Below are 23,561 nucleotides of genomic sequence, written 5' to 3'. Positions count from 1 at the left end.
AAAAGGTACTAGCTCCTAATCTACTTCTTCAGGTATCAGGGGCACAGGGGAGGCTATCGCACAGAACTTGAAGTGAATACTTGCAAGATTTCAAGGACAGTTCCATCTTTTGTGTTGCGTTACACCAGGTATGCATTCATGCCGGGAACAGGTGGAACACAGAAAGCCAACTAGAACTGTCATTATGCTAACTACATAGGGATCTACATCTGAGGTTGCTCAAATGTCTGGTTTTCTGACCATCCTTGAGACAACTCTACATCGAGGTCTACACGGGTTACACAGAGAAGGCCTGCAAATGTAAATGAGGGGTTACAGTAAATGTCTGTTTTCTAATTTGATGCCTCACCGGGTCCATCAAGTTTTCACTGAGCTGTGTGGCCTGATAATCAGACTGAATTACCATTTTGTTTTCACTTAAACGCTGAGAAAATTAGACATCAGGGGTGGGGGGGGGGTTCAGGGGTCTGGAACCAGGCAAGGGTGGCACTATGTTCTCTTTTGAAAGTTACATAATAACATGGATGAGAGGGCTGGGTATAGACTACCCAGGTCCATGGCGTTTGTTTGTGGGAGAAGTTAATTAACAAGCCCATTCTAGGGAAGTCTGGATATGCACAGGTCTTAGCAGTCTCAACTTGCTGAGGAAATCTTACCATACAACTGCAACCACTCAGTGGTCACAAAGTGAGAGACTTACATCATTGAAAAACAAGGTATAGCTTACCTGGCCATTGCCACTCCAAACACACAGCCACCAACAGTCGACCAGAAACCAATCCAACCTGCATCCACCTGTATAAAAAAAGAAAAGATAAAGAGGATGGTGGATTAAAAAAACAATAAAGTAAGAGAGAAAGAAAAAAGGAGAAGAGAAGGGGAGAGAGTCATGAAGCAAAGGGAAGATTATTCAGTGTTCAACATGCAATTCATGACTGTGGGGACAGAGCCAGACAGAGAGCAAGCACTAAGTGTCTGAAGTCTGCTGAGGACTGTCAGTCAGTGTGTCTGGCAAATTGTCGGGCAGCATTGCTATAAGAACAGCTGTGCGTGTGTGTGTGTGTGTGTGTGGGTGTGTGTGTAAGACCATTGTCCTTTCTTATTTATCCTGGTGAAGGCCAACACATACACTGCCATAAACTCAGGAGAAACAACGCTATGGCCAAGGGACTGCAGCAGAATCAATGCGAGGTGAAGTGTACCACACGTACGCACGCACACACACACACACACACACACACACACACACACACACACTCACACACAAAACCAATCAGCTTGTGGCACCCAGGCGAGAACGTCTCCGGGTGCCAATGAAGGTGTTTGGTTCCCATCCATCTCCCCGAGGCAATAACTCACATTCAACCAAATTCAACCAGATGGAAGATGAGACAGCAAGGGAGCAGAATCTAAAGCAGGATCTGATGCTTTTTGCTTAATCATACTCTGCAACGACCTGTCAGGAAACTCTATAATGAAGAAAAGTGGACTATCAAAGTTATTAAATGTAAAATGTATTCTGGCTGAGTAAGTGATGAATGCCAAAATGTTATTATATTTGATCTAAATTACACTCCTCTGAGTGTTCTGTGCCGGCCAGCCGCCTGTAATATGCTAAAAACTCATCGGGAAGGCACGCATGGCTTGAGGTGAGGCGAAATGCACCTCCCCAGTAAATGGCGCTGATCAAAACATTTGATTCACAAACATTTTAAACTCCCACTACCCTATTGGCCCCTATAACTGCTGCTTATTATCTATGTAGGCTGTGCAGCACCAATGTAAGGGCTTCTAAGGCGTATAATGCCACATTGGTTTGTGCACCAATTTAGGAAGCTAAACATAAATTGCTTGCCAAGACATTTCAATTCTGAGATGCAAATTACTATGTTTCATGTGCGGGTGGAGAGGTAATTAACTGCAGTATTCTTAGTGCCTTGAAACCCTAAAAAAAGGACAGATTTGAAGCTTAATCATGTCTGCTATATTGCGATTGTGTCAATAAGCTGGAGATGACTAGTGCTAGGGAAGGGAAAGCCAGGTCTTCTGGCTCTTGACACATTAACGTGTTTGAGTTCCTTAATTTTTCTCTCTGAATCTCTTGTTATAAGCCATTTTAAGCCAATAATCAAAGACCTTATCCTTAGCTTTAGTTCAACATGGTATTCCTCCTTCAAGTCACTTCATGTAATCCCAGAAAATCCACAAAACAGTCTTCAGTAGAAAGCAAGTGTTCTGTGTGAAGGCAGAACATGCATTCTAATAAAGTTAAACACTGCTCTGGAACTTAGTAATGGAATAAAAACAGCAATCGCACTAAAAAGGAAGCAGGACACATTGGATCAGTCTGTAGTTCTGTGCATTATAAATGGCTCATCTCCATTAAGAGAACAATTACACATGACTGATGATCACAGTGCAGTACCTGTTTCCCGAGTCATACTCATTATGGTAATACTAAGGTCTGCGCTCAATCCTTCTGTCTGCCTGTCTGGCACATTTCCACTCAAACGCCAGGAGTGCAGTGTTTTTATAAGAGCCTTTACTATCCCACTTCTTCATCAAATCCAAACCAATAATTATGCACCTTAGCATTGTCAAACCATCTCACTGTCCTTTTGTGTTTCAATGGCACTTCGGGTCCTGGTCTCACCCTAACTTATACCTCCTACCTAATACAATTATAGTCACGTACAACCCATTCATCCAATCTTGTTTCATTGACTGGACTCTGGGTTTGACAACTCCCAACTAAAATTAGCTTTTTTGATCAGAAGATGTTGGAAACATTTCTTTGCGGTTCTGGTCCATGTTGACATGACTGCATCAGATCACATCTGCAGCTTTGTCAGCTGCACATTCATGCTGCCAGTCTCCTGTTTTACCCCAAAGGTGTTCTGCTGGAATCAGATCTGGTGACCGGGGAGGCCACTGAACAACACAGAACTTGATCATGAAACCAGTCAGACGACTTTTGATTTGTAACATGGTGCATTATCACACTGGAAGTAGCCATTAGAGGATGGTAAATTGTGACCATAAAGGGACACACGTTGTCAGCAACAATACTCAGGCTGTGGAATTCAAACCATGATTGATTGCTATTAAGGGACCAAAGTGTGACAAGAAAACATTCCCCGCACCATTACACCACTAGCAGCAGCCTGGACTGTTGACACAGGGCAGGTTGGGTCCATGGATTCATGCTGTTGATGCCAAATTACCCTCCCATCTGCTGCCTCAGCAGAAATCCAGATTCATCACACCAGGATATGTTTTTGCGGTCTTCAACTGTCCGGTTTTGGCGAGCCTGAGCCTGAGCACGCAGCAGCCTTACGTTTCTGTTCTTGGCTGACAAGACTAGAACCTGACGTGGTCTTCCGCTGTTGTATCCCATCTGCCACGAGGTTCAATGTGTTGTGCATTCCGAGATGGTTCTCTGCTCGCCACGGTCGTGATTGGTGGTTATCTGCGTTGTTGTAGCCTTTCTATCAGCTCTGGCCACTCTCCTCTGACCTCTCAACAAAAATTCATTTACATCCACAGAACTGCCGCTCACTGGATGTTTTTTTTTTTTTTGTCTTTGGCACCATTCTGAGTAACAACTCTGGAGACTATGTGAAAATCCCAGATCAGCAGTTTCAGAAATACTCAAACCTGGCAGCAACAATCATGCCACGGACAAAGTCACTGAGATCCCATTTTTTCCTCATTCTGATATTTGATGTGAACATTAACTGAATCATCAACTGAAGTGGGTTTAAAGGTGTCCCTAATAAAGTTCTCAGTGAGTTTCTGTACAAATAACAGCCAGAGCCTTCCTCTATAGAGAGGTTTTCAGGAGAGAACTCCAGTTTCCCTGATGCAGGCAAGGTCACTTCTTGGATGTACCATGTCAACATGAAGTGAGCACATGTTCCCAAAGTGTGCCTGAATCTGCATCCTATACTTCCCTTTCATTTCTTCTACAGTCCATCCCTTGTGTTTACGTTGCACTCAAACTCAAATGTCACTCCAAAACAAGAGCTAGGAGCTGAGGAGTTGGTGTGGGACTTGGTTGTAACACCTAGTCATGGTAGTTGCCAATTACTCTTTCCACCACTGCTTCACCCAGGATCCACCCAGTTTCCTAAACATACATTTCCTAGACATTTTCAAGACAGAGGCAAGAGTAAAAACCCCCCTAAAGCTTTCAAAGTGTGCATTCAGAATGCTATGGGTGACATCACAGTTGCTGTCTACATGTTTAACTGACGGTGTGTTTGCAGTCTCTTTAGGCTGTTGTTTATTTCCATCGATGTTCACACTGGCCTTGTATTTATGAAGCCACAAACATGAAAAATTTGAAATCCATTTCCATGTGCCTTCAAAAAGCCCAATACTTGGTCACCCTCAAGTTACTACAGTCAGTTTTTGCATCACTCAAAACCCTGCTAACTTTCCTAGCATAGTGTCAGTCAGACCACTGCGTCTCCTCCTGCTGCGCCATTTGCCAGCCAGCCGATCCCTGCATGTCTCTGTTCGTCTGCCTTTCATTTATTTAAATCAACCCTTGCAAGTTTCTTCCTGGTTATATTTAGCCAATGTTCTCCCCCGGTCGCAGCAGGACATGGCTTAGTGCTGGATCACTTTTTGTCATTTGTAGTGTGCGTGTTTTTACCACTGTGATTGTTTTAGGACCCTCAGCTGTGGATTGGGCACAAGTTTGTTTTTCCAAATCAGTTTTAGAGAGTAGACAGCAGCATTTGTCTCATCCGACGACAACTATACATGCTGCCTCACAGCAGCCATGGTCACCTCTCAATCAGACCACATGGCTAGCTGAAAAAACAGATGACAGAAGCGTCTTTATCTTTGGGGAAGAACCCTGAAGAACAGCTCAAAGAAAAATGCTGTAAAAAGATGGGGAGGGAGGGCAGAGAGGGGAGGGAAGATGAAGCGAAATCTGGAAACACACTAAAGATAAATGACTGCATGAAGCAGAGGTAGAAGAAAGTTGTCAAGTGTGTGCATTTCAGAACACTGAATAAAGCATTTGGTATTTGCAGTACAGAAGTCATTATTCGAAAATAAGCGTGACAGCGTGCAGCTACAGACCGGCTTCTGTGAGAGGGAGAAGAGATGGACAGGAAAGGGAGGGAAAGAAAGAGATCTCCAAAAGTAGATGAAAACCTCCAACTAGGGCAGAGTGGAAATAAACCAAGATGGCTGGAAGTTGGCTCGTAGGTGGGATGTATTGCATCAGATCCAAGTGTGGCCTGTGAGCATAAATGAAGGGATTTAAGTGATGCACTTAGGCGAAAAACGAGCGCACTTGCATCCCACCCATTTGCAGCAGGATCTGGTCTGCATAGATAGTGCCAGCGTGAGGCACGCTTTATATCATAACAGACTGACACAGGCTTCACAATCAGGATGACCTTTGCTCCCGTACAATGCAGCAATTATCCGCAAAGGAAAGGAGTACCAAGGTATACACATCTGCTTGTGAGTACACTTTCATGTAACCACCCACCTGCTTCAAAATGAACATATTATGGGAAACCACGAGGAAATTAATAGAAAGTATGAAATTGCCCTCTTGCTATCATCTTTTTGGTGCCTTGGCCTGAGGCTCTTACTGCATATTTTAAATTACCAGACAAACAGTCAGACTCAGTAGCATTTTTCAGGGATGAGAGGAAGATAACAAAAGGGAACAGAGCAGAGCAAAAATGTTTGTTCCAGTGCAAGTGCATGGGAGCTCATGGAGAGAAAGAGGGAAAAGGTCTACACACATCACATCTTGTGCAACATCTCTCTGCACTGTTTTTGGATCTGACAGAATCAACAAAGCTTACAGCAGATAGGAAAGCGGGATAAGTTAAACCTATGATTTGGATCTGCGGAGGCATAGTGAGCTTAAAAAGAAGACGCTGTGTTTGCTTTTCCTCAGTTTAACTTGACTTTAAGAACAAACATCTCCATGTCTGAAGAACAAAGAACATTTCCAGAACTCTTCTTAATACTGTTCCATTTCACCATGTTTGGATGCATCGCTGTTCTGGTCCATTCATTTTCTAAGCTCCAAGTTTTGTACCCATGAGATATCCTGTAACATAGCTCACCTCACTGCAACAGACTTTTATTCTTAACACACTTTTATCTCCTTAACTAGCATGGATAAAAGGAATGTGGAGGAGAGGAAAAAAATCTTTTGAGAACAAATGAAATCTAAGAACAATTTGGTATGCGCTCTGCTACCTCTTGACAGGGGTATAAAGATAGAGGTGTGACGAGAAGTGTCTCATCCTTCGCTCTCCTGTGTGTGATCTCCTCTCAAGCAGCACCTGTCTGATGATAACCTTGAAAAGATCCTCCCTTTGTCTTTCGACATACTGCTGTGTTGAGACCTGGAAGATGGAAATGATACAGACCTTCTTCTCCAAGCTGCACCACACAACCCCCCCCCCCCCCCCCCAACTCAACTTGCCTTCCTCTTTTGTCTGTCTCAGACTGAAGATTGAAAGCAGGCATGCAAATGATGAATTGCAGTTGATTGGGCCCCTTCACAAAAGACGGACAGAAGTGCTGAGTGTGATTAACAATCATTTCCCTCTTTTATTTTTAGGTCGCTAGAAATATGGCTGAATCTGTTTTTTGTACGGTGAAGGACATCGTTTTTGAACTTTAAAGTGTATTCAAAAGAGGGTAAGAGCGAGTTAATAAAGCACTGCAGAAAAGTTCAGCTGTCAGGAGGCCTTCTACACGGAAATACACTTTCTCATTATAGTACAGGAACCTTGGGGTTAATTATCCCTCAGCATCTCCAGTATTTCAGATCTGCTTTAAAATGCAATGTGTGCTTTCTGTGCGTTGACTCTAAGGAGCATCGACAAATAACAGGCATCACTCTCTTGAAGGCATGACGACTTTCTTCAAGACACAACCAGGAGGCCGAAGAGAAATCTTACTGGATATTTATCCCATTGTTCATCTGAGTGGGCTACACTTGCGTAAAGATCTGCAAATAGCTGGCACAGTGAGGGTTTTCAAAACGGGAAAATCAAACCCGGTGAATGGAATGATAAGCTACTCGCGCTGCTTCGTTTTTTATGCAGAAATACACGATGGCTGTCTTTTCATTCTATTCTTGGGTGCAACATCCACCTAAAGGGTAACCAAGATGAAAGGTAAAGTGTTGAGCAGAATAAGTGCTGACCTAGTCTGCACATTTTCACAAAAAGCGGCCAAAATAGCAGTATTGACTACGGATTGTTCCTTTTTGATGGAGTGGTGTTTGGAAAGTCTTCCCACACAAACATTTCTTGGCAAAGTGTGCACTGGAAAAAAAAGCCCACTCATAGCTACTATATCCAGTGCTGTTAGTGACCTTGGTTTACTGATGTTCTTTTTATCCAAACCTAATACATTACCAAGATTAAAGGTGATATGTCATTCTGTGTGTGTGTGTGTGTGTGTGTGTGTGTGTGTGTGTGTGTGTGTGTGTGTGTGTGTGTGTGTGTGAGATACCTACCTGACTGACTTTGGCTGGTGTAAGGACCATGTCAAGGACTCCTGCCCAGCCGGCAATCACTCCTGTGGGGACTGCATAGGCCAGCGCTATCATCAGGAACCGCAGGTTACTAAAGGGGACAAACCCACATTAGAGATTCAAGATTGATGCACTCTCAACAAAGTCTTGTGACTAAGTTGTTTGTGTACTGATTCTCCCAGCAATATGAATATGGCTGAGTTCTCTGACCATGTGTGTCTTGGAACCATTAGATTAGAATAATATCCATAACATTAACCTTAAATCTTCTATATCTTCTATAATCTTCTCTAATCTTCTATGCTGCACAACACATCATTCTGTGAAAGGACAGAGGGTCACTATGCTAGCCTCTAGTTTATTTTTTAACTACAGCCACTGACTAAAGTTCTGTAAAAACATACTGTTAAAATCAAGTACAGTCCACATCCTAACAGCTCTGGCCTGAGATGAAAGAGTGAAAGCAACATAATGAAATTCCTCCTTCCCCTCCTGTTCGCTGGTGTTTGGAGGTCTGCCATCAGCTCCAGGTCTTTTTTACTAGTCTTCCCTATACTGTGCGCACACACACACACACACACACACACACACACACACACACACAATTCCTCCTGCTTCTGTCACAGCAAAAGATCTATCCTTATGCAGAGTGTAGTGACAGAGAGATAAGCATCTATCTGCACATAGTGGGCAGAGCTGCCAAAATAAAGCTGAGGTGTCACAGAGGGCAACATGCACCTAAACTGAACAATACGGTCCAAAGCTGCTCTCCAAGCTCCATGGTCGTGTGGCGTTCAACAGATGGAGTGAGATGTCCTCTAATTCATTCACTGCATCAGTGAATTGATAATAAATTATATATCATAAAAGACTCTGGTTTCCGCAATAACAAATCAAGCACCTCAAAAACCTCCCTGAAGCTGAAACCGGTACCACGGTAACTGTGATTATTACAGCAACTACTGCGGCTGACTCTCAGTATATTCAGCATCAGCATATTTAAAAAGTGTGGAAACATTGGTTTATTTGTTGATATTATTCCTTATAGAATATAATATTCAGTCTTGGGATATAAGTTTAAATGGTAAATTCCAGTTTGATAGCACTGTTTAATGGAACTATTCACACTATTCAGTGAAAATGGGGGAGGACGATTAAAGGTGTTCTTATACATGTAAAAGAAATTCTCTCCTGTGTTCCCTGGGATTATTTATATTATATAATTATCTATCAATTATTTTTAGATTAACCAATTAGACATTTAGTCTATAAAACATTAGACTATAATAAAAAATACCTGTTATAATTTCCTAGATCGCCAGGGGATCTTTACATGACCAACAGTTTAAAACCCAAACATATTCAATATATATCCAGTTTATCAAAGTGCTCACATTTGAGAAGCTCAAACCAGAGAATAGTTTGCATTTTGCTTGATGAATGACTTTATTACTGATTATTAAAACTGTCACCAACTATATTTACACTGAGTTTTTAAATCGGGTAATGAAACCAATTATTGCCAATGAATAGTTGCTAATCAAGTTATCAGCTGAAATCAAACTGCACAATAATAGATGAAAACAAGCACCATTTCCCAGCTGTGATAAATGGCTTTAGGCTACAGATATTGTGCTGCAGGGTTTATTACGAGCTGTCTCCTAATATCTCATCAGCTCACAGCGAACTGAAAAAAGAAAACAGACACCTCTGTACACCTAGTTATGTATGCGTATTCAGTGTACAAACAGAGAGTGCATCTCTTTAGGGTATATGGCCCCCCTCCAATCCCATGCAACCCAATTACAATCACTTGGAACACCCAAGCTAATCACCTTCGCCCAATGAGGTGGCTTGCTGATTTAAATCAGGGCCACCTCCTCAACCCCAACAATGTGATTAGAATCACTGGGCGTCTGACAAATGAGGCAGAGCTGGCAGAGCAGGCAGCAGATTCATAGATTGTTTTGTTTCCTTGCTCTCCTCTTTTTTGTTTATGGACACTGTTTAACATTTATTCTCCACCTGCTTTGTTCATTATAATGCAGGCGGTATCCTGAGCAGTATCGTGCAGGGACATCTGGAGAACACTTTTGGCCTCCCGCATCCCTACTATGGCATCAAACGCTCAAACACACTGACAGATCAAGTTCACACACACACTTCAAGTCAGTCTTTGAGTTGCAAACTGTGGGGAGAACTTGTCCCAAGATACATACACTGTACAGCAAAAGCATTGTTGCTTTAAACACATGCACACCCGTCCCCTTTCCTGACACTGGTGTACTTCAGACAATGAATCACTTCTATTTGCAGAATGCTTTGACTCCACAGAAAAACAAACACAGCCTGTCTCTCTACTGCAGCCCTGTCTTGTCCTAAGCAGTATGAAGCTACTTGGCCTTGGAGAGAGAATGGAGGGACGGTCATAAAAGCCCCATGATGGAGCACCCTCTCTGCTTTTCTCCCAGCACCCCTTTCATTAGCCTTGCCACAACAGCAGGAAATCGATATCCAGGCACCTTTTTCTCCGTCTGAGAACTTATTTAGATAACCAAATGTAAGCAAGCTACTGGGTAAGAGAGGGGACATTTTTTCCCCTTCCCTTCCTGCTGGTGATGAAATATTTCCGAAGAAGTCACAAAGCTGGCGGCGTCATCAGCTAAGTGCCATTTGTCCTTGGCAGACCCGGCTGGAGATCAATGCATCAAGATGACAACTTTCGAAGCTAAAAGGAGTATGACCGGGGAGGGAGGGATCATCAATACTCTAGGCTTAGGGCTGCTTAGCATTCCCTCAGACTGTGATCAGAATACAATGATAACTTTACACCATGTGTAGAGACATTCAGGCTTCTAATTAGACTGCTGCTGTGGAAGCAGATGTGAACAGCTGGAAGCTCTCATCAAGCTGAAGATCATTAACCAGTGCTCATACCCTGACAGGCTAAATGGATGAACAGATACATCAATGGATAGGTATCAGGCGGGCTAACTGGCTAGATGGCTGACACCTGCTGTCATTGTGGAGGGCACAAATTGTTACCATTTTGTCAGCGTCTAGAGAAACAAACTTTACTCGGAATACACCAATCAACAATGATACTGACCTTATTAAGCAGATCAGGTATCATACAGATGCGACTAATCAACTTTAAATACAGTTTCTTCATCAATGTCATTATAAAGTTATCTAATAACGTTAATTAGGTCACGACCAACTTAGTTTTTAGTCCCACTGCCATCCCTGGCCTCATGTTACCTTCCATAAAAATGGTCCACCTCCACCGATAGACACTTGGAAGGAAGTACGCTCAGCGGCACAACTAGTTACATGCTCAGATGCTCTCAACACCTGGAGAGAATTTAAGAGGAAGGACTACAAGCAGGTTTTTCAGAACACCACATATAACAGCTGAAATAAACTCTTCTGCTTCAGGCGACTGGAGGAACTGTGGTGCACAGGTGGGCAACCATACACACACATTCTGCTCATGCGCAAAACTGTAAAATGGTTCCAATCTATTAGGGAAACAATGCATCTTTACACCCCACAAGACCCAAGATTCTCTCTGTTACCTGAAGAGACAGAAGGAAGGAGCCAAAAGTAATTACTCCTGACCCTCCCGCCTACAATTAATAGACACAAAAATTATGAGACAGATATAAAATGTAACAAATTACTCATCATTGAGGCTTCAAAAAACCCAAATTTATTAAGAGATGGAGCCCAGCCATGACATTACTAATGCAATAAAATAAGCTTTCATCTTTATCACTTCACTTTCCTCACCAGCTAATCATCTACTCTGATGTTTGGACTGGGCAAGTAGAATAAAGTGGGTTTATGAGGGAATTTTACTTGACAACAGCTTCCTGTTATACACTGAGATGTGGCCAATGAACACAGTGAGAGTTAATGTGCTGTAAAACCAAAACAATGGGCGAAACAAGACTATAAAATGTAGAAATATTAATTAGTGGAGCTTTAAATTTTAATTCTTTTGCCTGACGTGTTTCTGTTATTATGTCTACCTCCTGTATGAGTGCACATGGACACAAAGACTTAAAAGTCACTTTTCCTCCATGTCCAGTCCCTTCAGAAGAATTCTAAGGCTTGATGCTGCTGGACCGAGATACAACATGCTGCCCAAACAGGTCGCTGGAAGGCTGCCTATCAGAAGTGGAACAGAAACCCTCTTAGCTGGATGGCCTAGTTAAGTTGGCCAGTCTGCATATGTATGTGGATGTGTGTGCATCTTTCCAAAACTATGCATTAGGTTGATATCTGCCTGCTCCCTGTCATCTATCTGAGGGAGCTCTTTCAGCGAGTTAAGCCCATCTACGCTGGTCAGAGGCCTATGAAAATCCTGGTGCAGTAGTGAAGCTGTTTCTTTCTAAAGGGGACCAAGTGTAGCCAACAAAGCTAGGCCAACTCCCTGGCTGCCATCGCCCAGCTTTCCTCTCCCTTTTCCAGCTCTTTAATCCCTGGCCACTGCCATGGGCCTCATTCCTCCACAAGCCAGGCAAAAGGCAAGACACTCACTCCTCAGGCGATGTTGTTTCCTCATGGCCCAGAGGATAAATATTTCCTCAGTAGAAAGTGTGAGAAGGGGGGTGGAGTGCTGCAGGGTTATAGTGAACTGTGATTCAATCACTGTCTCTAGATTTCCTCTTAGCTCTCCCCTTATCCGTTTCACAGGGAGGAAAAAGACAAAGGTGATGAAACATCAATAACTGCATTCCACTAATACTGAAATTCAAGACCTTGTCATAATATATCATCTCTCGATTTCTGTTACCACATGCATCAATGGTGTTTTGAGAATGTATCGATAACTGAACCTGATGGTATAGATGCAGAGGATGATGCAGTGGATGATGCTGCGACCAATATATTATAGCTTAGTAATTAATCTAGAGGGAAGGCTGGGGTTTCTTTGATAACAACCCAAGCAGATGGTGAGTGGCAGACCCCTTCATTAAGATTCCATATCCTTCTCCAGCGCAAGACTCTGTCACTTTAACTTTCTAAGACAAGAAGCGTGCATTGCATCAGTAAATAAGAAGCCAAACTAGACCAAATGGATTTGTAGACACAGCAGTTATTGAGCACTGAAGTTGCTGCAGAAATCTGCTCCTGACTGCTCTGTTAGAGTCTGATGTCGTAAAACATGACAGCACCTGAAACTAATTTCAAATGCAGCGCTGAAGCTTCACTTGTTTTACACGTCTACACCCAAATTGAATCAAGGACACATCAATTTAGGCATGCTGAATAATGTACTGAAAGAATGGCCTCAACAAACCGTGTCAGATGGTATTGGTCTTTCAGATGACTTTGTGTGTATGTGTGTCAGCATGTGTGAGTCGCTTTTTACCTAAGAAGTCTGCAGATGCTGCTCCTGTAACTGAGTCTCTGGCTCGCAGCGGCCACACTGGGAGGCATCGGTGGGCGTGATGGGAAATAGAGCAGGACTGCCGCAAAAAGCACGGCAATTGCAGTCAACTCTGCCAGAGCACAGCGACACAGATAAAAGAGACATATGTGTTATCTTCACAGATAAGACAGTCAGACCAATTTGACATTTTAAAAAAGGTCACGGTGACATCTCAAAAGTCCTTTAAAACCAGCCTTGGAATGAACACAATGGCCTGCTAGACATGACCATAGACTAAATACATGTCCTTGTAGCACTGGTTGATATATCAACTTATTTCTCTTGGTGAACCAACACATTTTACAGCTCTATGTCATATATGTATGTGTATGTATATCGAGCAGCAGCTGCTTAAAATGAGTTGTCCCCACAATAATCATAATCCTATGGAGAGGTAGCCGGTTTTTCTACTGTGCAAATTTTAAAGTGTTTTCTATGTCTGTCCTTTCTGTCTTTTGATAACCTCCAAAAAACTTTTGGTTCACAAAGGGTGCCTGCTTCGTCCTTTAAAAATAAATAACAATACTACCTTAGGTTAAACAAAAGCCGCAGCCTCAATCTATTACAGCATGCTTGTTTCTCTTTTCAGCGTGCTTTTAATTTTCTGAATCAGTTAAGCATAACAGTCCCAGCAATCTATTTTTCAGAGGGGCGGTTATGAAGATTATAATTGGAGTTTTTTGGTGTTCGTGCAAATATCTTGGATCCCCTCGCCTGATTGTATTTGTGTCCCTTGACGGGGCTGACATGATGTTGAAATGATGTGCTATCGATCCTCCGTGCCCTCAAAGGTTCTCCCCTGCTGTTGGTACCTGCATACATAACCAGCTGGATCCTGTCTCGGATGGAGCTGTCGGAAACTGCTGCTGCCATCGTGGTTGCTGCCTGGGTGTCATTGGGGGCTGGCACTACCATAGGTCCAACTACAAATGAAGCTGCGCCTCCCAGGTAGGAGAAGAGTGAGGCCACAGCCGTTGCCGTAGCTCTCTGGTCAGGAGCGAACCATGTAGTGGAGAGGTAGGGGCCGGCGCTCATTATGGTTGGGCCGGCTAAACCATTCAGAAACTGACCTCCGTGTATCAACCTGTAACAGAGACAGAAGGAGGAAATAGCTTCAAATCTTCACTATAAACAACAAATTAAAAAAAAAAAAATCACATATTGTAAGGAAGTGGTGTGGTGTAGGTACAAACATCTGTGCGGCACTTTGGACTTTTCTTTGAACAGCAAATATCAATATTAAAAATTATAATTTTCCACAATATAGGGCGTAATTTAGATGTCACGTAAAATAATAATAATTAGGCTAATACATTCGGACACTGACACCAGGCTAAGCTCATCTGGCTAATTAAAGTCTAATTTCAGTTAGCCAGATGTGGAAAATGCAGTTCTCTTAGCTCAGCTGCTTTCAGTTACTATAATCAAGTTTTAGTCTCTGAAAGGTTGAGTCTGCATTGTGTGGCTCCATAATGGCCTTTAAAAGCAACTATCAGTAAAATCATGACAATGTGATTGATATGATATTTAACTTTACATTGTCCCAGAGCAGATGTGAGATTTCCGCTTCCAGCTGTTGCAGGGACACTGCACAAAATCACAAAATCAAAGTTGAGGACTTTTATTTGAATAGGAAAAGTGTAATGCAGGTTTTTCATGATGCGTGTTGACCCTGTAAACCCTTCTTTTGTGTGCAGCCTATTTATAATGCACTGTTAAACAAAGGTAATCAGACATGACTGCAGCAGTGAGCCTGTCATCAGTGTTCATTAAGTTAAAAATAAACATCAAGTAATGATGCATTTCTTATAAAAATCTGATGGAGTAATGACAGGTGAAAGAATGAAAATAAGGTGCAAAATCTCCAGGGAAGTAAGTAACAACCTGGACCTGAGAGAGTCCAAGTTATAGTCTCACTTTCAGACCGAGCTGTGCAAGACAGATGTACTCTGAGATGTCCCCCGATGGCACCAAACCCCTCACCACCACCACCCGGCCCCCTCCTGCACTGTCTAACTGAGACAGCCAGCCGCCAGAGACAGGGCATGGCTGATTGATTGTCTGTGAGCTCAGTAAAGACACCTTTCATTCAGAGCAGTTTGAGACAGCTCAGCAGGGAGAAAAGGAGAAACAAGAAGGAAGGAAGGAAGGAGGGAAAAGGCAGAAAGAGGGAAATTGATGAGGTAGAGAGAGGAGAGGACAAGGAGGGATCCTGGGCTAATTCTAAGTATTTGATGTTCAAAAATATTCAGTATATTCGCGTGCAGATTGTAGGTTTGACAGCTAAGAGTCCCCGCTGATCCTTACTAGATGTTTACCAGCTGCAACAGCATGTGGCTGCTATTGTTTTCATCTTGTGAGTCTGTGTGTTGTGACATCTGTTGTGCCCTTTTAAATATTTTGTTAAAACCAACTGGATGAAATATATCACCAGTTAGTTAAGTGAAATAATTTTGGAAATAATAGATGTAAGAGTATATGACCAGGATATATGATATTCAGTGGTCCCCAACCTGTTCCAGCTCATGGCCTACTTGAAAATAACAAACATCCGACCCCATAACATACGGAGCCCAAATAAAGCCTCAGAGCACTTTTTGTTTTAATGATAACACCCGAACATTTAGGACTGAACTGAAAGCAGGGGAAGCTCAATTCTTCTTTTTTGTTTGACGGGGGAGACACCATCTGTCTCTTGACGCTTTTTCTTTTCATTCTTCCTGTTGCTAACCAGTTAGCCATTTTGATACTCCAGCTTTTGCCATAGATGTAATCTTTTAGTGCACAATCACACTGAGCTAGAAAACAAGTATACAATGTGGTCTGGCAGCAAAGTGGTCCAGCGGGACCCCCTTGCAATACCTTCGCAGACCACCAGTGGGCCCCGGCCCACAAGTTGGGAACCACTGTTCTAAAATATTATTATTAAGATTTAAAATATTATTCAATAAGACCTTGGTTTAAATAAGATGATTGATAAGACTGTTTCAGGATTTGCTGAGACCTTGAGAGACAAATAGCTGCCATCCTTTTGGCATCCATCACTGTCACTGTAAAAAACCATCAATATGACCGTTTTAAAAATTCACCTGTGTGGGGATGACAAGTACATTTAAACACATCACAATACTAGTGCTGATATGACACTGAGGTGTTGGTACTGATACCATAACCAAGTATGAACATGTTTTTCTACAAAACCCTTAAATGTTGTCTAAACACAAGCAGCCACATATGAACTTTATCTACCTAAAATACAGTTTAACACTGGCAAATTATTTTTCTTAAATCAGGAAAATTCTGATCAATGAATATGTAAACATAATTAAAACATGCACATGAATTCAATGCAACGAGAACATTTTGTTTCGGTACCCAAACCTACATTTAGAAAAGCAGCAGTATCTTCAGACATAAAGCAGGCATACACTAGTTTGTTCACTCTTCAGTGTGCTTACACTTCTCTGCCTTCTAACTGTTTCTAACGTTGCTGTCCACTGGGTTCCAGGGTTGACAGATAAATGCGTCATGGCAGAATACAAAGTACCGTGGTCGCTGACAGATTGATTGGAGAATAACTTGTTCACCCTATATCTCCTTCCCACATCTCAGACCTGCTAACATCCCAGCCTACACACCAGCACCCTCCAAAAATATTCTCTGACACTTACTTTTTATTCATCCCACTTCTTATTTCTTTGTAGAGTTCTTTGTAATGTGCCTCAGTCTTTATTGCTAAAAATTATAGATATGTGCACATCCATGATCCTATCTATGAGAATGATTACACACTAGTGTCATGTTTTGATCATGCATGGGAAACATCATTTACATAGAACACAGAATAACCTGGTTATTCATTTCCCTTTATACATAATTCTACCATTATCAAGGTTTCTGATCTGGCCACCTGCGTTGGTGCAGACATGTCTTTGATGTCTCCTCGACAGCCAGCCTCTCTGTCATTTCTCTACCAAGTTGCCGCAGCAGTTGAGGGATGAACCCAGTGTCGGGACACTGCTGCATTCACCGCTATGCTATTTTCTTCTCCATCTTATTACAAGTGATGGAAGACAAGAGTGACAAGCGAGAAAATTTATCCTCCACATAATCAGTGCCACACTGTCATTTCACTTCAGTAAGTTATCATCATTACATCATTTGTCAGTATATATATATTTTTTTTAAAGTTACCACTTTGTGATTTAGGTCAAAGATGCATCTGCTGTCATGGAAAAAAATATCAGAAACCTTAATACCCCAAACCACAATGTCCAGTCTTTAGTTAGCATATTAGCATATTCAGGTTTGTCAAAATGTGTGTGAAACCAGAGTATGGTTTCTACACCTTAACCTCCAGGTTAACAACAGGGTGTATTAGTGTTAGGGCTGAACGATATGCAAAACAAACTAATAATGTGATTATTATGACAGAGTCACAATTTCAGTTGGAATAGCCATAAAAACGATGATGTTATTTTTAGTAGCACGTTACCTCACACCTGGAGAATATGATTTGTAGGCCAGGGCGTTTCTGTAGCACCACAATGCTTCATTTATGGCATGTTGTGACACATTTTACCTTTATTAAAAAAAAAAAAAACTGCAGCTTCTGTGATTTGGATATTGCAATTTCAATTATATTTCAATTGATTGTTCAGCCTTAATTAGTGTGCATAGAAATGTGCTCCATGTTAAGACGCTGTATTTTTGCAGCATACTAAAATGTGACGTCCTTAGCCACAGATATCACTGGATAAAATGAATGCATGACAAAATGGCTTACTGTTAATCACATGTCACATTAGGGTCATTAGAAGCATCTCTCAACATCTGTGACTGGCAGGTTATGTGTTTGTCCCTCAAATCAATTGGTGCTTAATTCCAGCGCTAGTTCACGTCAGATTCATTAGCTCTCGATTGGCCAAATCCTCCTGATCCGGTTAATCAGGTGTTGGTGCAGAAAGGAAATACAGAAAATAAGCCGTGCTGGGGCTCTGTAGGACCGAGAGTAAGCACCACTGATCTAACTGCTTGGCATCTCTCCATGATTAAGAAGTTTTTTTGTGGTCTGTCACACTTTGTTAAGTGCAACACTAGGTATATCACTGTGGCTGAGCTCCATTTGGCTGGGCCAGCGTGCCACTTGTTTTGTAATGGCAAGAGTGGAGGCACCGTGAGGTGAGACAGCAGGTAGGATGCTGAATCTATATCAGCTGATACTCAAACAGCAGCTGCAGGTGGAAATGGTAGAGGTAGAAATGCTGTAGTAAAGCAATTTAATCTTTTCACAGCTTTTAACTGTTGGAAGAAACGCTATAATACCTTTTCTATTTGGATTCAGCCACCCATCTGAAATATGTGTTTTCCTTTTTACTCTGAATGCTGTTGATTCACATGGTATTTTGTTTACCTGCTGCACAGAGCCGCTGATTCAAGTCGGCATAGGCATCATCTGACACACTGTAATGGAGTGGACACCACGCCCCAACTAGCACAAGCCGGAATTGTGCCAGTCAGGTGCTGGAGCGCCACTTTTGATCACAGTCTCATTTAGGCCTGGGAAGGGTCCAGATATCAGACTGGTCCACCTGTTGTACTTCATCATGTCATTAGGCACAGGGATAACTCCAAACCCAACACTCAAATCCAGTTTGTCTAAACACTGATTATCAAAGCAACTCAAATAATCTGTCTAATTTAAAACAATAACTGTGAATCATTTGAATTTTTCATCAGTGTTAATGCAGTGTCAAAACCTAAATTATACTTTAATCTATATCTTAGTTTTTTTATTCAAGAAAAGAAAACATGTTAACAAAACATGCCAAATATTTTTTTACTGTCGTCCCAACTCCCAACACAAATGGCTGCAACATAAAAATTATAAATTATAAAATTATAGTTAAAACAGGTATATACCATAACCTGACCAACTCAATGACAGCATTCAGTATTACAGCTTTTGAAACTTTGTGTTACAAAGTTTGGTCAGTACTTTCTAAGTACAGAAGTTCATTATCCTGTCTCAGCGTCTATATGATCTCAGGATGGATGTGAGAAAGAAGAAAATTGCCTTTAATGTGACAGGAGATGAGGACAGATGGTGACTAATATGAGGATGAGCGGTCACACGAGGCAGCCGCACTGTGGTGGGAGAAGGAGAGAGAGGGAAGGGTGCAGCTTTTTTTTTTTTCCCCCCAACAAGAGATGATTAAGTTAATCAGTATTGATGAACCCTGTCAGACGGAATCTGATCGTGAATGAGACAAAGAAGCCAGCACTGTGGTGAAATCATCTGACTGCTTCTGGTACGCCAGGGCTGACAGACCCAATTCTGCCACAACAGAAAGGCCAGGCCAATTCTGTCTTGAAAATGGCACCACAGCAGTTGTCACAGTAATATTACAGCCTGCTGCAGCACCCACAGCATGTTCTGATGTCCAATCAGACAGTGTGAGTGAGTCTGAGATGTCACTGATAGACACTTACTAATCACACAGGTAGTGTTTATTTAAATATATGAGAGAGACAGATGGAGAAAGAGACTGAAAGGGCAAGACAAAAGAGTGAACACTTGAAAACAAAAAAAAAATTGAGGAAGGTAAAAGTTGATGTCTTTGATTTGAGTGCAGACTTAAGCACAGCAAGGTCTAATCAGTGACCACTGATGCAAGAGTGCCTGTTCTGTCCCCGCCTGAACCGCACAAAACAAACACATTCAACTCAACGCTCCTTTTTCAAACATAATTGTAGCAGCTACACAGAAGATTCTGGATATAAAGGAGAGGAAGTTCCATTGCTAACACGTTCTCAACTGCCTTTGATTTCTTAAAGAGTCAAAACATAGGCGGTTTACTTCCTTGAGAGGATAGCATAAAAAAGAAGGAGAAAAAAAAGTAATCACATTTCAAACATGAAACGGCATGCGGAACAAACAGATCTGCAGGGGGCTGTCAAGGGAACTTCACTGTTTCTAAACCTGGATAACTGTCGCCACTTGTCTCCCGATCAGGGGAGCAGGAAACTCAAACGCTGCGTTTGATCGCTCTTGCAACGCCCTTGAACTCTACCCATTCGAAATTCTGGTGCCAGCTTCCTTTTCTCTCAGGTCGTCTAAATCGTCATCCAAGCCCATTTTGATATGAAAAAAAAATATCTTGAGAGGCAGCATACACAGCAGCACCACAGGTCACTGAACAAAAGCTCTCACAGCCTGATATTCTTTTATCTCCACTACTGCAAAGCAAAGAGTGACATCTACTGGTGATCCAGGGAGCTGCATGATCATCATATCAGCCTGTACTTTACTGTGATAATCCATTATGTCATCCATTAAAACATGGCTTCAAGAGCAGTGACCTGTTACATTTAATATGCAAATTAAGCTGAACTGTGTCAGAACTAACATTTGCTGTGTGATTCATGTTATCTTGGCTTTCAGTGAGCCATCTTGCTTTCCACTTTGAAAACTGAATCTAAAGAGCTGAAGGTCATGGCTGTGTAGGACTGCTCCCATCATCCACTGGGAAAACAGCTGGCAGCTCTGACCCCGGCAACACACTTTGAACTTTGCACGTGTTTCGTCTTGAGCTCTGCAGACACCAAGATCTGACACATCCTGTTGTATGGCTGGATTCAGGCGGGTGAGATGTCAGTTTGTCAGTTTAAACCACCAGTCCTGACTGTATCCAAACAAGTAGAGGAAGAGGTCTCTTGTTTCTTTGCAGCACTGTTTCTATTTGATTCTACTTCCCCTTTACAGTAAAAGCATCTGGCAATTGTTCGCGCCAATGCTGCTATATATAGATATGCTTGAATGGATGGATAAAAGCATCCAATAAATGACGAGTCGAGATGCATCAGTCTTAACTGGAAGGTTATTGAATGAGGGTCAAGAGAGAGGCTGAGCTCAAAGTTACATTTGAGGGAGCTTTGTGGACTTGAAACGAATCTTAATCCGGCCCAATAAATCAACAATTGCTGCTGTACTGCCAACCAAGATCTATCATTAGAAGGGAAACTCAATTTTCCTCATCAAGATGAGTTAACATGGTTAACTCTTCTCCTGTAAAACCATGTGTATAATGCTGTGTGTGTGACTCAGACCCATCTAGGTTAAGTCTGAGAAAAATAACCCCTGATGGTGTCTGGGTATCTGGGTTATCTTATCCAACATTTTGGAGCACTGGAGTACTCTTGTATGAGGTCACTCTGAAAGTTAAAACAATAAAACAACTTGAAATAACCAGTTTGTAAACATTGGCATTATTAATATTTTTGATTTACTGATGAAATTAAAACTCCAAATAGATCGTTATATCATTTCTGGAGGACTTCACATTATTAGGCTCATTAAAAAGAAGTTGAGTTTGCCCAAAACTCTGACCCAGTAATGAGAGGTGTATCTGTGTTTCTCACTGAAATACAGATTTCCCTACAAGACGCTCTTTTGCTCTGTTATTTGTTTCTAGTCTGTATAAGTTAACATTGTAAAACACAACCAGGTCCACATTGTATTGCTATGCAACGCAGTGACCTATACAAGGTCAACAGTCTAACAAAAGTAGTCTGCACATGCACGACGCGTTTATTCTACACGTTGCTACAGTACGAGCGTTTAGAAGTGGACGTCACTCTTGACTGAAAGCTGTGGTTGTGATGCCTCAAGCACATGGAGCGCCAACAAACCAGGATGGTAAAACACATTTCACAGAAAATTGTAAATACTCTTTTTCGACTTAGGTACCTTCACAAGGGAATCGTGATTCTTCTGCCGAATACACTTTAACTGAATCTTTTTTATTTTCCTTACATTTGGCCTGTATCAATATAACATAAGCTTTTCAGTCCACTGATGACTTTTTTACCGCAGCCTCATGAGACACAGAGCGAAAGAGACCGAGAAACAAATTGATTTATGTGCTTTCTGAAAGCCAAAATCATTTAAAAAATCCTCAAGTCCGTGGAGTGAAAGCAATATGGGACACTGGAGGATTCTGTGGAAAAACAATTTCCTCTATGTATTGATATTTTATGATATACTGCCTCATTGTGCAGCCCAATAGGAATCATTAGATGGATTACTACTCGGAAATATTCAATGAATTTACATTTTTAAAAGGCACATTATAAGGCACATTATAATTGAAATGACCTTCTCTGAGCACTTGCGCTTTCTATAAGAGGAACACTGAACTCATGAGTAAAACAGAGAATTAAACACTAAGAATAATGGGATTCCTTTTATGTTGTCCAGTGATGGCCTGTCAAAGTGCTGTCTGATAAGGGAGGAAACTGGCAGCAAGGACACGAAAAAGAAGTAACAGATCCACACAATATTGAACTGTCTTTCAGAATCCTGCTCTCTGGTAGCCAAATGCTTTCTGGCAATCCCGCTATCCAGTTACAGGTGTGTACTCTGAAGAAAAAGAAACAGAACCCTTGGATCAATACAGCTGAACACAGCATAGCAACCTGAAAAGCCACAACAATAGACCAACATCGCATGTTGTACTGATGTTCATCCAGTGTCCTGTGTTCAGTGAGGTCACTGTAACCTTTGACCATCAAAATCTAAACGGTTCATCCTTGAGTCTAAGTGAAAATTTGTGCCAAATTTGAAGAAATTCCCTCAAAAGATAACACCTCCAGCTGGGGCATAAAAGAGTGGAATAATGCTGTAGTCGCTGCAAGTGGATATTTTGCTGCAAGATCACATATTGTGCCAAAAAATAAATACGTTGTCTGTGAACATTTCACTGATTTGTTCAGTATCCCTTTTGACTTCCCAAATATGTAAAATAAAATGTCCTTATTACATTTATAGAAAACACAATCTGGTCTCAACTACATTTCCTATTAAACCTATATGCTGTTGCAGTTAGGTTGTATATAGATGTCATTTTTAGGAGACAGGGTTGGTCGGTCAGGTATTTGGTTCACCACTTTGGTCCACACTGAAGTGACACAATATTTATTGGATAGTCCGCATGAAATTCTGTCCAGACATTCATGATCCTACTGACTTTGGTAATGCACTGACTTCACCTCTAGTGCAACCACGAGGCTGACATTTGCAATTTTGAGTGAAGTGTCTTGACAACTCCTGGATGGCGTTACACTGGTAATCATTGCTCTTCAAAATCTCAATCTGTCCAGTTCTTTGGTTTATGATCAGATACACATGACATTCCCATCAGCCTCAGCTGGGCTTTGTGTTGAACATACTAAGATGGTGAACATGGTTATCATTCTACCTGCTAAGTTTAGACATCAGCATTTCAGCACAGTCATTCCGAGCGTGAACAATTATTTCCAATATAAACATTAAAAAATAGAAGTTAGTAAAATATTCATGTTATAATTTCCCAGAGCCTGAGGTGACCTGTTCAAATTATTTTTCCAGTTTTTCATCCAAACTTCAAAGACATTCAGATATACGATGAAGAAAAGCATTAAATCCTCCTGTTCCCCACAGAGGCTGAAACCGGTGAAGGTGTGACAGTTTTACTTGAAAATGACTGAAACAATCAATCAAAATAGTTGCCAATTCATTTTCTGTGGATTGACTAATCCATTAAATTC

At 41.6% G+C, this 23,561-nt stretch overlaps 1 protein-coding gene across 1 annotated transcript in view; it reads right to left on the bottom strand.

Annotated features, from left to right (window-relative positions):
* The window catches only part of slc49a4 (solute carrier family 49 member 4), a 47,158-nt gene that overhangs the window by 19,236 nt on the left and 4,361 nt on the right, over nt 1-23,561 (bottom strand). The window contains exons 3-6 of the mRNA XM_023404491.2: nt 13,787-14,058; nt 12,915-13,044; nt 7,517-7,625; nt 728-795 (exon numbers count right to left, since the gene is read on the bottom strand). Of these exons, the coding sequence (XP_023260259.1) occupies nt 728-795; nt 7,517-7,625; nt 12,915-13,044; nt 13,787-14,058 (579 nt within the window). The remainder of the gene's footprint in view (nt 1-727; nt 796-7,516; nt 7,626-12,914; nt 13,045-13,786; nt 14,059-23,561) is intronic.

The sequence above is a fragment of the Seriola lalandi genome, unplaced genomic scaffold (assembly GCF_002814215.2).
Source record: "Seriola lalandi dorsalis isolate HSWRI2012SDOR001 ecotype SW California unplaced genomic scaffold, Sedor1 jcf7180002054245, whole genome shotgun sequence".
Classification (NCBI taxonomy): domain Eukaryota; kingdom Metazoa; phylum Chordata; class Actinopteri; order Carangiformes; family Carangidae; genus Seriola; species Seriola lalandi.
The sequence above is the reverse complement of the archived record's forward strand: the minus strand, read 5'-3'. Positions and strand labels throughout refer to the sequence as shown.